Raw genomic sequence first — 12924 nt, 5'->3', positions numbered from 1 at the left:
ATGTTAAAGTAGGTCTGTAATGGCGCATTTCCACTGCAGCGGGTAGCCCCGTTTAAGCGTCCTTAACCGTCCTCAAGCGGCCAGGCCAGTTTTTGGTGGCCTTTCCATATAGCCTAGTACCGGCTAGCGGGTACTTTTTCCCTCTTTTTCCGGCCCCATAAAATCGTGGTTCTATCAGACCAGGGCCAGGGCTGAACTAGTGACGTCAACACTCTCGACTGCTGATTGGTCAGAGAGAATCGTCACAAGATCGCGCGCGAGTTCATCCCAAGCGTCGCATATATATTTAGAAGCAAGCTTGCAGCATTTTTATAAACAGCATTTTGTAAACGGATGAGCTACAAAAATGGCTACGTCTAATAAGAAAAGCACACCGTGGTCGACCGAGGAGGTGACGACGTTCCTACATCTCATTGGGGATGATCAAATCCAGCGGGAGCTCGACGGAACAACTCGAAATGTGAACAAAAACAAAGCCGATCGCCCCGCCTACACTGCGTTGCTACCCCAGGTCCTAAACTGTAATGGAAATGCGCCACGGCCTCGGACGGCCAGCGAGGCAGCCCGAGGCCTGAGCGAGGACGCTTAGGGACGCTTAAACGGGGCTACCCCGTTGCAGTGGAAATGCGCCATTAGTCACCCACACTGTTTCTTTTCACCATGTTTAGATAGAGGTGAATGTAAACAGATGGGGAACAGCAACACAATCAAACTGTCTGGAAATGATGAAGAACCAAGAAACAAGACTCCAGTTTTCAGTGTGTAATTACTGCACGTCGGGTATGTTGGGAGCAGTTTGTTAAGTTTGGGCCGGCAGGTTGTGCGACAGTTGCCAGTCTTGTTCCAAGTACACTGTTATAAGAAGAGGGTGTCGACCACCTAATAAGAACTGCCAAAAAAGGCAAAGTTGACTGTTTGATACTTTCAATCATCATGCCAAAGAACATAGAGGTGACACGTGTGGGTCTGCCATTCTTGAAACCAAGAACTCCTGAGTCCATGTGATTTCCTTTGTGAGCTCTGGTTCTCTGTACCAAATGAAAACCTTTAACTTTGGTTTGGACCAACGAAGCCACATTGTACTGTTGATACTTCTTTGGAAGACTGTGCCTGTCCCTCTTTGTCCTTCTGTTGTCTCTCCATTCATTATTTGGAGCATCCAGAGCAGCTCATGTGCTTGTTGGAGTCGAGCTGAGGTGAGATGGTGTCTGGTACCACACTTTTCAGGATGTCATTCTCTGTGGCCATGATGTGCTTGACAAGGAAGTTTGCAGCTTCGGCAATGTTGAGATTGTCCTAAAAAAGAGAGAAAATTGTTGGTTTTTGTTTGAGGGGGAAGGTGTGGTTTTTTACATGCCATTTTGAAAAAAGGGCGTGAGGTGAGAGTGGCCTTTAACAAAGATTTAGGTACTGTGGCCAAATTAATGAACTGTTTCTTATGGGAGGTGTGTGTGTGTGTGTGTGTGTGTGTGTGTGTGTGTGTGTGTGTGTGTGTGTGTGTGTGTGTGTGTGTGTGTGTGTGTGTGTGTGTGTGTGTGTGTGTGTGTGTGTGTGTGTGTGTGTGTGTGTGTGTGTGTGTGTGTGTGTGTGTAATTGGTTGCAGCTATTACAAAGTTGTGCATGTTTTTCTAATTGCTACCAAAGGAAAACACTTGTGTCTGCAAGCATAGCGCCTGTCTCTGACACTACTGGCTGAACGTGAACCTTATTAACCTTTGACCTTTTGAGAATGTTGAGTCTTGATGTCACATGAGTGACAGTGCACTTATGCTCTCCAAAACAAATTAGTGTCAGCAGAAGCTTTGTTAATAAAGACTTTTGTAGAATGTATAGCCATGTTTAAGTACTGCAGAGTTTTTTAGCTATAAAGAAGTAGGCTCATTCAAATGATTGTGCATCTCAGATATTATATCCTGTTTTACCTAGACAAACAAACACTGTACAGAAATGATTAGTTCAGACATAACATTTTCTATTCTAGTCAAGAAAAACTAGTTTAGTGATTAAATAACTTGTCTTTACTTGGTAACAGAATAGATGGACTTTTTAAACACCACACAACTCTGACCCTGCTTTATAAATGTATTTCAGAGAGACACTTTCCACCAGGATATGAAATTCCAGCGGGCTCTATGGGGATGTCTCTGACTGCAGTGACCTGAGTGGGAGAGGGTCTCCACTGAGTGTGTCAAGGACTACCATCCGAACCATTCATTATAATGTAGATGATTAGAGCTATGCTTCAACATTTTGGGATGTTGTCTCTTTTGCATTCTTGAGTTGCATAAGAAGATAGATACACTCATGTCAAATATTACGTAACTATAGCGTCGTCTTAGCTTAGCAATAAGACTGGAAACAGGGGTGAAAGCCATTCTTGCTCTAGAAAATGTAACAATCGTCAACAAAGATTGGTGGTTTAACATTTTTACTTTTGGTGCATATTAAATAAGATATGTGCTTTGTTACGTTAAGACAGAGGCTTGCCATGTCCCCTATTCCCATTTATAATGCCAAGCTAAGCTAATTGTCGACTGACTCCAGGTTCATTTTTACCTGACAGATTTATAAGTGGGTTTAATTTTAACAGCTAATTATTATCAAGGAAGTTGATAAGAGTATTTCCTATAATGGGAAAGCATTCCTTTAACTACAAATGCCCAGGACCGGCAGGAATACATTTAATTTCACACATTGCAACCAAGAATACCTTCAGCATACTCTGATCTCACCTTAGCTGATGTCTCAAACCAGCCAACAAAGCCATGGTCCTTGCAGAACTGGTCCATTTTGATGCTGTTGTTGGTCAGCTCTCTTCCCTGGTCGCACTTGTTAGCCAGAAGCACTGTGGCAATGCTCTGCCCGTTATTCAGCATCAGTTTGGAGTCCAGGTCCTCTTTCCATTTGAGGACGGCTTCAAAGGTCGTGGGCCTGGTCACATCGCACACTATGAAGGCTCCCATGGCTTCACGGTAGTATACTCTTGTCATGTTTCCAAAGCGTTCCTGACCTGTGATAAACAAACACAAAGGGGGCTTCATTGATAAGTGTTGAAAAACTGCTGTTTCCTGGACACCAGTTTAATGACAGATTCATGATTGTTTCGCTTATTTTTTGCAGCAAAACAGCTAATGCAGCTGGCATTCGGACTGCAGTTAGCACAGCCTGCATTCCCACAAAAACAGCACATTCCTGTGGTCTTTCTGTCACGTTGCTCTTAACCAGATGGTCAATGCAACTGCTTGTGCCTGCTGATAATAGGCCTACTTAAATTAAACCTGCATTTTCCCTGACCTGTCATAAAAACTAACTTTGACCCAGACTAAAACGGTATTAAAACAATGTATTTGTAAGAATATAACAATGTGAAATATCTTTGTGGAGATACGCGTGTTTGCGTGTTCATTAATGTGTGTATTGTGCAGGGGATGGAAATAAGTTGCTTGAGGGGCAGGTTAGAAAAGCTGTCAACATCACATTTCCCAGGGGGTTGTGTTCTGCTGTCTAATGTGAATACTTGTTGGTCCAAACTGAGTGTGTAGGCATTTGCATTCAGCTTGTTTTACATACCATGCCCTCTCAGCAGAAAAGTTTACACTGTTAATAAATATATACGCTCCAGAGTCCACTTTTGGCTTTGCTAGAGATACTTCGACAAGACAAAATGCTTCTATTTGCCTCATGAGTAAGAGAGGAAATGGAAAAACTGACAGTACGTGGATTGAGAACTTCCTCCTTTTTTGCGAAAAAATGTATCAAAGACTGTTATTGCTCACAAGGAACCCTCATGGACAGCGGTGTGACAGCAGACACACACGTCACACATATCACTTGATACCAGGCCCGGTTCCAGAACAAAATGACTCAGGGTGCATCTGAGATTAGAGAGAGTGCAGTGGTAAAGTGCTATTTTTACAAGTGGGGAGTGGACCTAACACCCCAGGGGTGGCCAACCAACAGAGGTAAAGAGCCAATAATCTTCCTGTGTTACTGCAAAGAGCCACATCATACAGTACACAGGCACACATGCTGGGTGTATGTCCCCCGACCTCTCTCTCTCTCTCCTTCTCTCTTTTGCTCTCAGCCTTTCTGTGTGCTCCCTCACTCTCTTCCTCTATGTGCCCCTCTCTATCTCTCACACATACAAAATGAAAATCTAAAAATGAACAATAATTGACACACACACACACACACACACACACACACACACACACACACACACACACACACACACACACACACACACACACACACACACACACACTCACATACAGAAACACATACCTCCGCTCAGCCAGATTTCCTATAAATGTCACAGTCCATGATATTGACAGAAATGGACTTAAACCTCTCCTACCAGTATTAAAGGTGGGGTAGGTAAGTTTGAGAAACCGGCTCGAGATACACTTTTTGTTATATTCCATGGAATGCTCTTAACATCCCGATAGCAATGAATATCTTAAGTGCTTTGACAAAAACTCCATTAAAAAATTTCATCTGTGGAAGCCGTGGTAGGCCTACTGTAAAAAGCACGACCAATCATTTGAGCCGGCCCGGCTAAAATAACTGGATGGTCTACCTGCCTGTTAGCCTTCCATCTGTGCACAAACGTAGGCTATCTCGTGCCCTCATTGGTCATGTGCGCGTTCGTGTGTGTTGGAGGAGGGGCTCTGTAAGGAAGTAGCAGATTTTTTCCGGCTGTGTATTTTCAAATTCTAGCGCACTCGAGCTGGTTTCTCCAAAATTACCTACCTGACCTTTAAGACCAGAGGCCAGTTATAGTTAGGGTTGCCAACCGTCCCGTATTAGCCGGGACGCCCCGTATTTGAGCCAAAAGGGGCGTGTCCCGTACGGGACTTTGTTTGTCCCGGACTCCCGTGTAAAGGGAAAAATAAAAAAAATGTTTCTGTTTGCGCAATTCAGTGCGTGTTTGTGTGCTGTATGCGAAGGGCGCTACCGCTCAGTTGACAGGGCAGGCACAATGCTCGCACGAGTGTGTGTGTGTGTGTGTGTGTGTGTGTGTGTGTGTGTGTGTGTGTGTGTGTGTGTGTGTGTGTGTGTGTGTGTGTGTGTGTGTGTGTGTGTGAGATTTTCTCCGGTGGGCGGCGGGTGCGGCATCATTGTTTGTGTGGCATGTCAGCCTGTTCAGTCGTGTGGGAAAATGAGCCTTGCCGGTGGAGGAGGTGATAATGAAAAAGGAGAAGAGAGAGAGGATGTGGTTCTGGGCCCTGGCCCTTCTAAAAAGAAAAGACTTGTGTCTTACAACAAACAGTGGGAAGAAAAACACAGTTGGGTAAAGCCCGTGAGTGGAGATCTGTCTCGGGTCTTCTGCACCTTGTGTCGGAGGGAGTTTTCAATAGGTCACGGTGGAGAAAACGACCTGAAACAGCATGCTGGCACAGAAATGCACAAGCGAGCAACACAAAATAAAGGTGCATCAAATATAACTAAATTCTTCGGCAGTTCAACTGCAGAACAAGACAAAGTTGCTGCATGTGAGGTAACATCAGTGTATCACACTTTTAAGCATGGTTTGAGTTACAACAGCATGGACTGCAGTAATAAGCGGGCAAGTGCCATGTTTAGTGATTCGCTCACTGCAAAGAAAAAGCAATGTGGAAGAACAAAGGCTGAGATGATAACAGCTAATGTGCTTGGCCCCAAAACTGTTCGGGATATTCTAAAGAGCTGTGTCCTCCTCTCACCGAGGTCGCAGCAGGTGAGGAGGTGGAGTAACTAAAAAAGTTCGGCCAGAAACCCGAAAATGTGTCCCGTTTCTCCATTTCTGGAAGTTGGCAACCCTAGTTATAGTCAACCATTAATATTGTGTCTCACACACACAAACTCTCAGTTCAAAACATTTGAAAAAAGTTGTTATCTTACTATGCATGTTGCTTCTTGAAACGTGCAGAGGATGTGGAAGGGGCTCAAATGCATGAAAGGGCACATTTGCGATCTTTGCGACTTTTTTCTCCCTGTCTGTAGGCCTATCTCACACACAGATTCATGACAGTTATTTAAAAATAAATGTAAATAAATGAAGTGTATTTTTGTTAATTCTCCTCACATGACATCTCAACTTTTACCTAACCCTCTGACTGACAGAAGCTCTGCTGACAGAGATGCACTTTCTCTCTTGTTTAGTTCTTTACCGCGAATCACCAAATTCGGGAGCCCTTCTGTGCCAGCTGCCAGCTTTCCGGGAGCAGGCCTTCTCACAAACACATATACCACCAGTAGCGTGGCGTGGGGAAAAATGTAGGGGAAGCCCATTTTTTGGGTCGGGGGGGTGGTCAATAACGTAACCAGATGAGTGATTACAGCACCCGGTATCATTTTACACAGATTTGTATCACACAGATGCAGGACTTGCACTCGCCTGTTATCTAACCGAAAGGTCCGCACGCACTCTCCAGCTGAAACTCTCCTTATTAATTTAAGCATTTTACTTATTAATGTATGCAGACAATAACACAATCTATGTGATTTTTGGATTTACCGTGCCTCTCAATTGCCCGTGACAGGTTGGCAAGGTCGATGAATCCTGAAGTTGCCCAAGGATTGTTCAGGGAGCACGAATCCTTGTCAAAAAGAAGACATGGCCAGCAAAATAGACGCTGAAGTTTAGCGCTTCCAGTTAGCCACTCCGTGCGGACATAATTGTCCTCATTGAACGTCCGATTCTCTCCCTTTTACCTCTGTGTACACACAGCTCGAGTGCGGGCATTGGCCTGTCATCTGATTTAATTTTCAGTTGCTGCTGTAGCGGAAGTTTAGTAAAGTTATGTTTGATTAAGTACGCCAAATCTCCACCCTCCATAATGCTTCATTTGCTTGATAATTTCTAACGGCGGTGATGACAGTTACAGTATTAAAACTGATGTTGATGTGATTTGATTGGATGGCAGTGTCCAATCAAATCGCCAGCCGCCAGCCGCCTCTGAAGGGAAGCAAGAGGCGGCTGGCTTCCCTTGGCATGGCCCTGTCCAATCACAGGTTGGCAGGGGCATCACGTGGGCCTCATCTGATTGGTCAATACCTCCATTTTTTTTCACCAAGGGAAACTAGATTCGGCTGGCCTCCTCTCGCAACAGTGAGTGCAATCTACTGTTTCACCATAACATCTAGAGGGGCGCTGTTTGTTTCACTCTTTGTAAAATACTCAATGAGAATGGGGGAGCGACGGGCCGGCAGCAACATACAGCAAAGGAGAATTATCGAAACAAAACAGTGTTTTTATTTATTTATTTAAATTATAACTACAATCCAAAAAAACAAGGGAAGCCTGGCTTCCCTTGGCCTCCGGGAGAAAACGCCACTGTATACCACTGCAAATTGTTACCATTTTGATTTGACAACATTATATTGAGTTATTACGGTTTTATCTGAGTTATATTTCTGCCAATCGGAAGCAGATCTCTCCCTTCACTGTCACATCGCGAGTGCAGTAAAGCCCACCTCCAGTACTGCAGGATCTGCATTCTGATTGGCTAAAGCACTTCTTTGTTGAAAACTCTGTGTAACGATTGGGCTGGAACTTGTGTGTTGTTAACCCTTTGTGAACTGGGATACATATGCGCAACAAAAAAAAAAACACAATTAAAATTCGATATGAACTGAGGAGCCGCATGAGACTGGGCAAAGAGCCGCATGCGGCTCGACAGCCGCGGGTTGGCCACTCCTGCTCTAAGGGGTCCTCATGCTCCCCCGGGAAGATTTTTTTTTTAAATATTGAAGTTAAAAGCATCAATCTGGTGCACTTTGAGAGCAAAAATGAAGAGATCTATGGATCTATCTGCTCTTTGCTTGATTCATGCCTTCCCAGTCCCTTATCACGTAGCCTAGCCTATAAGAGCATAGCGCCAGTTTTTGTAGCCAGTTGTGGTGAAGGCATCTGACTTACTTGAACCGAAATGTCGCATAGCAGAAGATGGCATGTTTTTTACATGAATATTCCAGCCAATCTCTGTTTTGAAACCATGAGCTGCAAAATGAGTAGCACTTTTTTAAATATACCTGGGCAGGCTCTGTTTTGCCGAGGTCCTCTGGCACTTGCGGGCCGCTGAGGGGTGGCGGTGTTTGGGGCAACAAAGACGGCTGCGGCTGCTCCGCCTCCGTGGGCGAGGCGGGCAAAGCCGGCGAGTCGGGCGTTATTGTCCACGACAGTGGCCGCGGGTAACGTAATGTCCCCATGATCTGAACTGTTATTACCTGCAGTAGATGCAGTGTTACTGCTGGCGATAAGGGCTGGTTGTTTTAACAATTTACTGATGTCCATGACTGCTTTGTAAGAACCTTGCAGATGACGAACGCGCAGCGGCACAGGTCACGCACACCTGACATAATAATAACGTTACTTACTGTTTAAATTGAACAAATAAATGCAGCAGACAATGTTATTTAACCACAATTACAATTTATTTTATTTCAACTAAATTCTTCTTATTATTATTATTATTACTACTATTATTATTATTATATATGTAATATTTTTCACTTATTTTTTTTTTCACTTTTCATTTTTCAAATGAGGGTGCATAACGACTCAACTGAGGGTGCAATGCACCCTTATGCACCCCCGTAGAACCGGGCCTGCTTGATACGCTGTCATATAATAAAATGACAGTGCAATTTCAGGCTTTACAACCTGTTAACTTCACCACCATATTAAAATAAAACAGAATTTCACAGACCCTAGTTAGTCTATTCCTATTGGGATGAATTCCAAGCAGGTAAATGAAACTACATCCGATGTTACTCATAATTGCATTTGCCCGCTGGAAGCATGTGCTTGTGTGTGAGTGACTAATAATGATGTTTTGTTTTTTATTCAGGCTTCAATGACACTCCTGTGACTTGCCTTTAAATCTCCCTCACATGCTCCTAGAATCACATGACGCATCACCGTACCTTGAATAATGACTGAATGAGGTGTTCTTATCTAGGCAATATTGTCATTGTAAGCATGGCTAAACTCACCAATGGGCCAATGTATTGAGTCAAAGGTTCGACAGCAAATGGTTTTTATAAATGTAAGGCAGCATTAGGAGGAGACAGACCGACAGGAGTTGTATTATGTTATACTTAACGATTATCCTTTCTATCCATGTATCAGTATCAGTACATGTAAATCGTACTCAACATAATCCCAGTATTATGATGTTAGTTAAATCAGACTTTGTGAACTTTTACCTCCCAGCTAACATTACTCCACCAAAGTCCTCGTCACTGTTACTACTGTTTGTTTGCCTTGTCATGTTTATAAAAGGAGAAATACAGTTTGACAGTCCCTTCATACAAGTGCTCCAACCAACCACTTGGAGTTGATGGTTCTAGAAGAGAGCAGATCCTCCACTCACTTCCCAACCACTAATACTGCCATTTAAGAGCAGTGTGTGTGTGTGTGTGTGTGTGTGTGTGTGTGTGTGTGTGTGTGTGTGTGTGTGTGTGTGTGTGTGTGTGTGTGTGAGAGAGAGAGATAGAGATACTCTGTGTCAGAAACAAGCTCTCAATGACAGTGCATCTTTGAGCTGTGAATGTTTCATCATTTTTACAACTGTCAACCTCACTGTCAATTTGAAGAAAAATCTTATCTCCACAAACGATCAACTTTTCAGGAACTATGACAAACAGAGTTGCTCAAGAACATTTTAGATTATTTTTTCCAATTAGCATAAAAAGAGCTTCCAAAGTTCTTCCACATGCTTTAACAAATTAAACAGGGAAATAACAGCCATACATGAGGGTTAATTTTATGTTTTAATTGTTGTGGTGACACCAGCATAAAGGAGGTGATCACTGTATACTAACAATGACAACACATAGGCTACACTTGTTCAGCGTCATACCTGCGATGTCCCACAGCTGGAGGCGGACAATCTCTGAGTCCCAGTTCAACACCTTCAGTGCGAAGTCCACTCCGATAGTGGCCCGGTAGTTGGTGGAGTATGTCTGGTGGACGTATCGCCGGATGATGGAGGTCTTCCCGACCCCCAGGTCTCCGATCACCAGCACCTTGTACAGGTGCTCCTGGCGGTGGGTGTGCATGCCGTTTGAGTGTGATGAGTGATTGGTCATTGCTTTTGTTGGATCTCCGAGGTGTAACGCAGGTTTCAGCAACTTTGACTCGAGGGCAGTTTGAGGACCCGGTAATCCCGTGTGCAGCCTCTTTGTAATGAGTGTAGTGACCGCCTCTCCTGTGAGGAAGTGTGTCTGCTCGGGACAGGGGCTGTACTTGGGAACTTGTGACCTCTCTGCCTCTCCCTGAGGAGACTCGAAGTGCGCACGGTTTACTGTACGCTCCGCGAAGTTCCTGTCACAGGGCTTCGTGAGTCTAGTGAAATATAGCCTTATGACACTCAATTGTACGGTGGCTGAGAGGTGCAATTGACAATTAAAAAGTGTGAAACACTTTAACAAAGCTCGAGACAAATTTACATTTTAGAAAACAAATTTACATTTTATAAAACAAATTTGCATTTTCTAAAACAAAATTACATTAGCAAAACACTTTTACCAAAGAAAAAACGATTTAACATGAACAAAAACAAATTAATAAGATGCAAAACACTTTTACAAAGCTAGAGACACATTTATAAGTGTCGAAACCAGTGGCGGCGCTAGGGGGTGGCTACTTGGGCTCAAGCCCCGGATGTTTTCTGAAAAGCCCCGAATGTTTCACTTGAAGCAATTTTTCACGTCTCGTGAGTAATGTGCAGTACCGGAGTCTACTAGTGGAGGCCTCACAGATGGGGGTGCTGCAGCCCCCTCAGCATCCCCCCCCCTTCCCACGTCCATTCGCGCTGTCTCGCTGTCTCGCAGACCCCACGCAGCAAACAGGAAATGAACCCAGCTCACACTGCCGCTCCTCGCAGCAGCGAGCCGCGCAACGTCCCGCGAACACGGCACCCAGACCCCACGCAGCATTCTCATCTGTTTGTCATTACTGGTGTCATTTTCTGGTTGCTAACAAACGCCATTGTAACACATAATCACTGATGTTCCGCTGTAACGGTGGTGGACTCATCAGAACAGAGTGGGCGAGCTGACCAATCAGAGTACAGTGGGCTCACAGGGAGGGGGGGGGGGGGGCAGGAGCTCCAACAAGCCGTTTAGGACAGAGTGAATACACATACTACAGAGAATGCTGTGAGAAACCAATGTGAGTTAAGAACATTCCACAATATAAATCTATTCTAGTAGACCTCAACAATGGAATTATGATCAGTAGAAATGGCCATGACATGGGACCTTTAAAGTGTTTCGACACTTGTAAATGTGTCTCTAGCTTTGTAAAAGTGTTTCGCATCTTGTTAATTTGTTTTTGTTAATGTTAAATAGTTTTTTCTGTGGTGAAAGTGTTTTGCTAATGTAATTTTGTCTTAGAAAATATACATTTGTTTTTATTTGTTTTAGAAAATGTAAATTTGTCTCAAGCCTTGTTAAAGTGTTTCACACTTTGTAATTGTCGATTACACCTCTCAGCCACCATACATTTGGACCTAATGCTTATATCTTTGTGTCAACCTACCGTAAAAATCTCCATTTCAACTTTTTTGTAGTATTGTATCACAACAATATGATAATAATAATAATAATAAATGATATTTATATAGCGCCTTTCAAGGGACCCAAGGTCGCTGTACATGGTGGACAAACAAAACAAACAGACAATCAACGGGCAAACCAAAGAAATAAATAAAGGAAGCCAGGGGACCAGAAAAGGGCTAGGGCCTGAAGGCCAGGGTGAACAGGTGTGTTTTTAGTGATAATTTGAAGATGTCCAGGGAGGCAGCATTACGGATCTCGGCAGGAAGTGCATTCCAGAGGGTGGGGGCCGCAACACTGAATGCCCTGTCACCAACAGTTCGGAGGCGAGAGCGGGGGATGGAGAGCAGGCCTGTGTCTGAGGACCGCAGACTCCGAGAAGGGGTGTAGGGATGGAGGAGGTCCGATAAGTACTGGGGGGCGAGGGTACGGAGGGACGTGAGGATGAGTGTTTTGTATTGAATCCGGGACTTGACCGGCAGCCAATGTAGGTGGATGAGGGTGGGGGTGATATGGTGCCATGGCTTGGTGTGGGTGAGAAGCCTGGCGGCAGAGTTCTGGACATATTGGAGCCTATCCAGGGTTTTGCTGGGAACCCCGGACAGGACTCCATTGCAATAGTCCAAGAGTCAGATTGTATAATGTTAAAAATATCATGCAAAAAGTCATGGTGTCGTGTGCGGATACAAAAGACAAAGTCTTAGTATAGTAGCCTATGTCGAAAAATATGAAAAAAATCATATTATAGTATGTTGAAAAAAATGTCTTTAATATAGTATGCTTAAAATAAATCATGTTATGTTATGTTTAAAAATCAAAGGATAGTATGTTGAAATATATGAAAAAAGGGCATTCTATAGTAAGTTCAAAAAGAGTCGTAGTATTGTACTGTATATCAAATATCATGAAAAAAATAATAGGTACAAAAAAGTATTAGAAAAGTCAAACTAAAATATGTGGAAAGTATAGCATGTCAAACTATTTTTTTAAAGTTACAGTATAGTATGTTGAAAAAAACATGAAAAAAGTCATGGTATAGTACGTCACAAAGTCCTAGAATTCTCTGTTAAAAAACAGACAAAAGATCCATAGTACAGTGTGTCGTAAAATATGATAAAAGGTAATGGTATAGTATGTTTGAAAAGAGTGGTAGTAAAGTATGTAAACATTTCTGAAAAAAATCCTGGTATATTATGTCAAAATCCCAATTCAACCCCTGAATACAGAGGTTTCACTTTATCCAGTCAAACAGGCAAATTGCAAAAATGAGAGTGCTGTTTTGATTCTCTGGGGGAATCAACACAATGTCTAGGTCTAGGATGTAAAATGGGAGGTTGCTCACATACAGTACATTCTGTTACTGACATCCTGCTACTT

General features: G+C 43.4%; 1 protein-coding gene across 1 annotated transcript; it reads right to left on the bottom strand.

Moving 5' to 3' along the window:
* Positions 1–519: 519 nt before the first annotated feature.
* rab38b (RAB38b, member of RAS oncogene family) lies at positions 520–10287 on the bottom strand. The gene is made up of 3 exons (XM_034201445.1): positions 9849–10287; positions 2733–3010; positions 520–1296 (listed from the first exon to the last, which is right to left on the bottom strand). Exons 1-3 carry the CDS (start codon positions 10075–10077, stop codon positions 1147–1149), a joined length of 657 nt encoding a protein of 218 aa, XP_034057336.1. The 5' UTR covers positions 10078–10287; the 3' UTR covers positions 520–1146.
* Between the last annotated feature and the right edge of the window lie 2637 nt (positions 10288–12924).

The sequence above is a fragment of the Gymnodraco acuticeps genome, unplaced genomic scaffold (genome assembly GCF_902827175.1).
Source record: "Gymnodraco acuticeps unplaced genomic scaffold, fGymAcu1.1, whole genome shotgun sequence".
NCBI lineage: Eukaryota > Metazoa > Chordata > Actinopteri > Perciformes > Bathydraconidae > Gymnodraco > Gymnodraco acuticeps.
The sequence above is the reverse complement of the archived record's forward strand: the minus strand, read 5'-3'. Positions and strand labels throughout refer to the sequence as shown.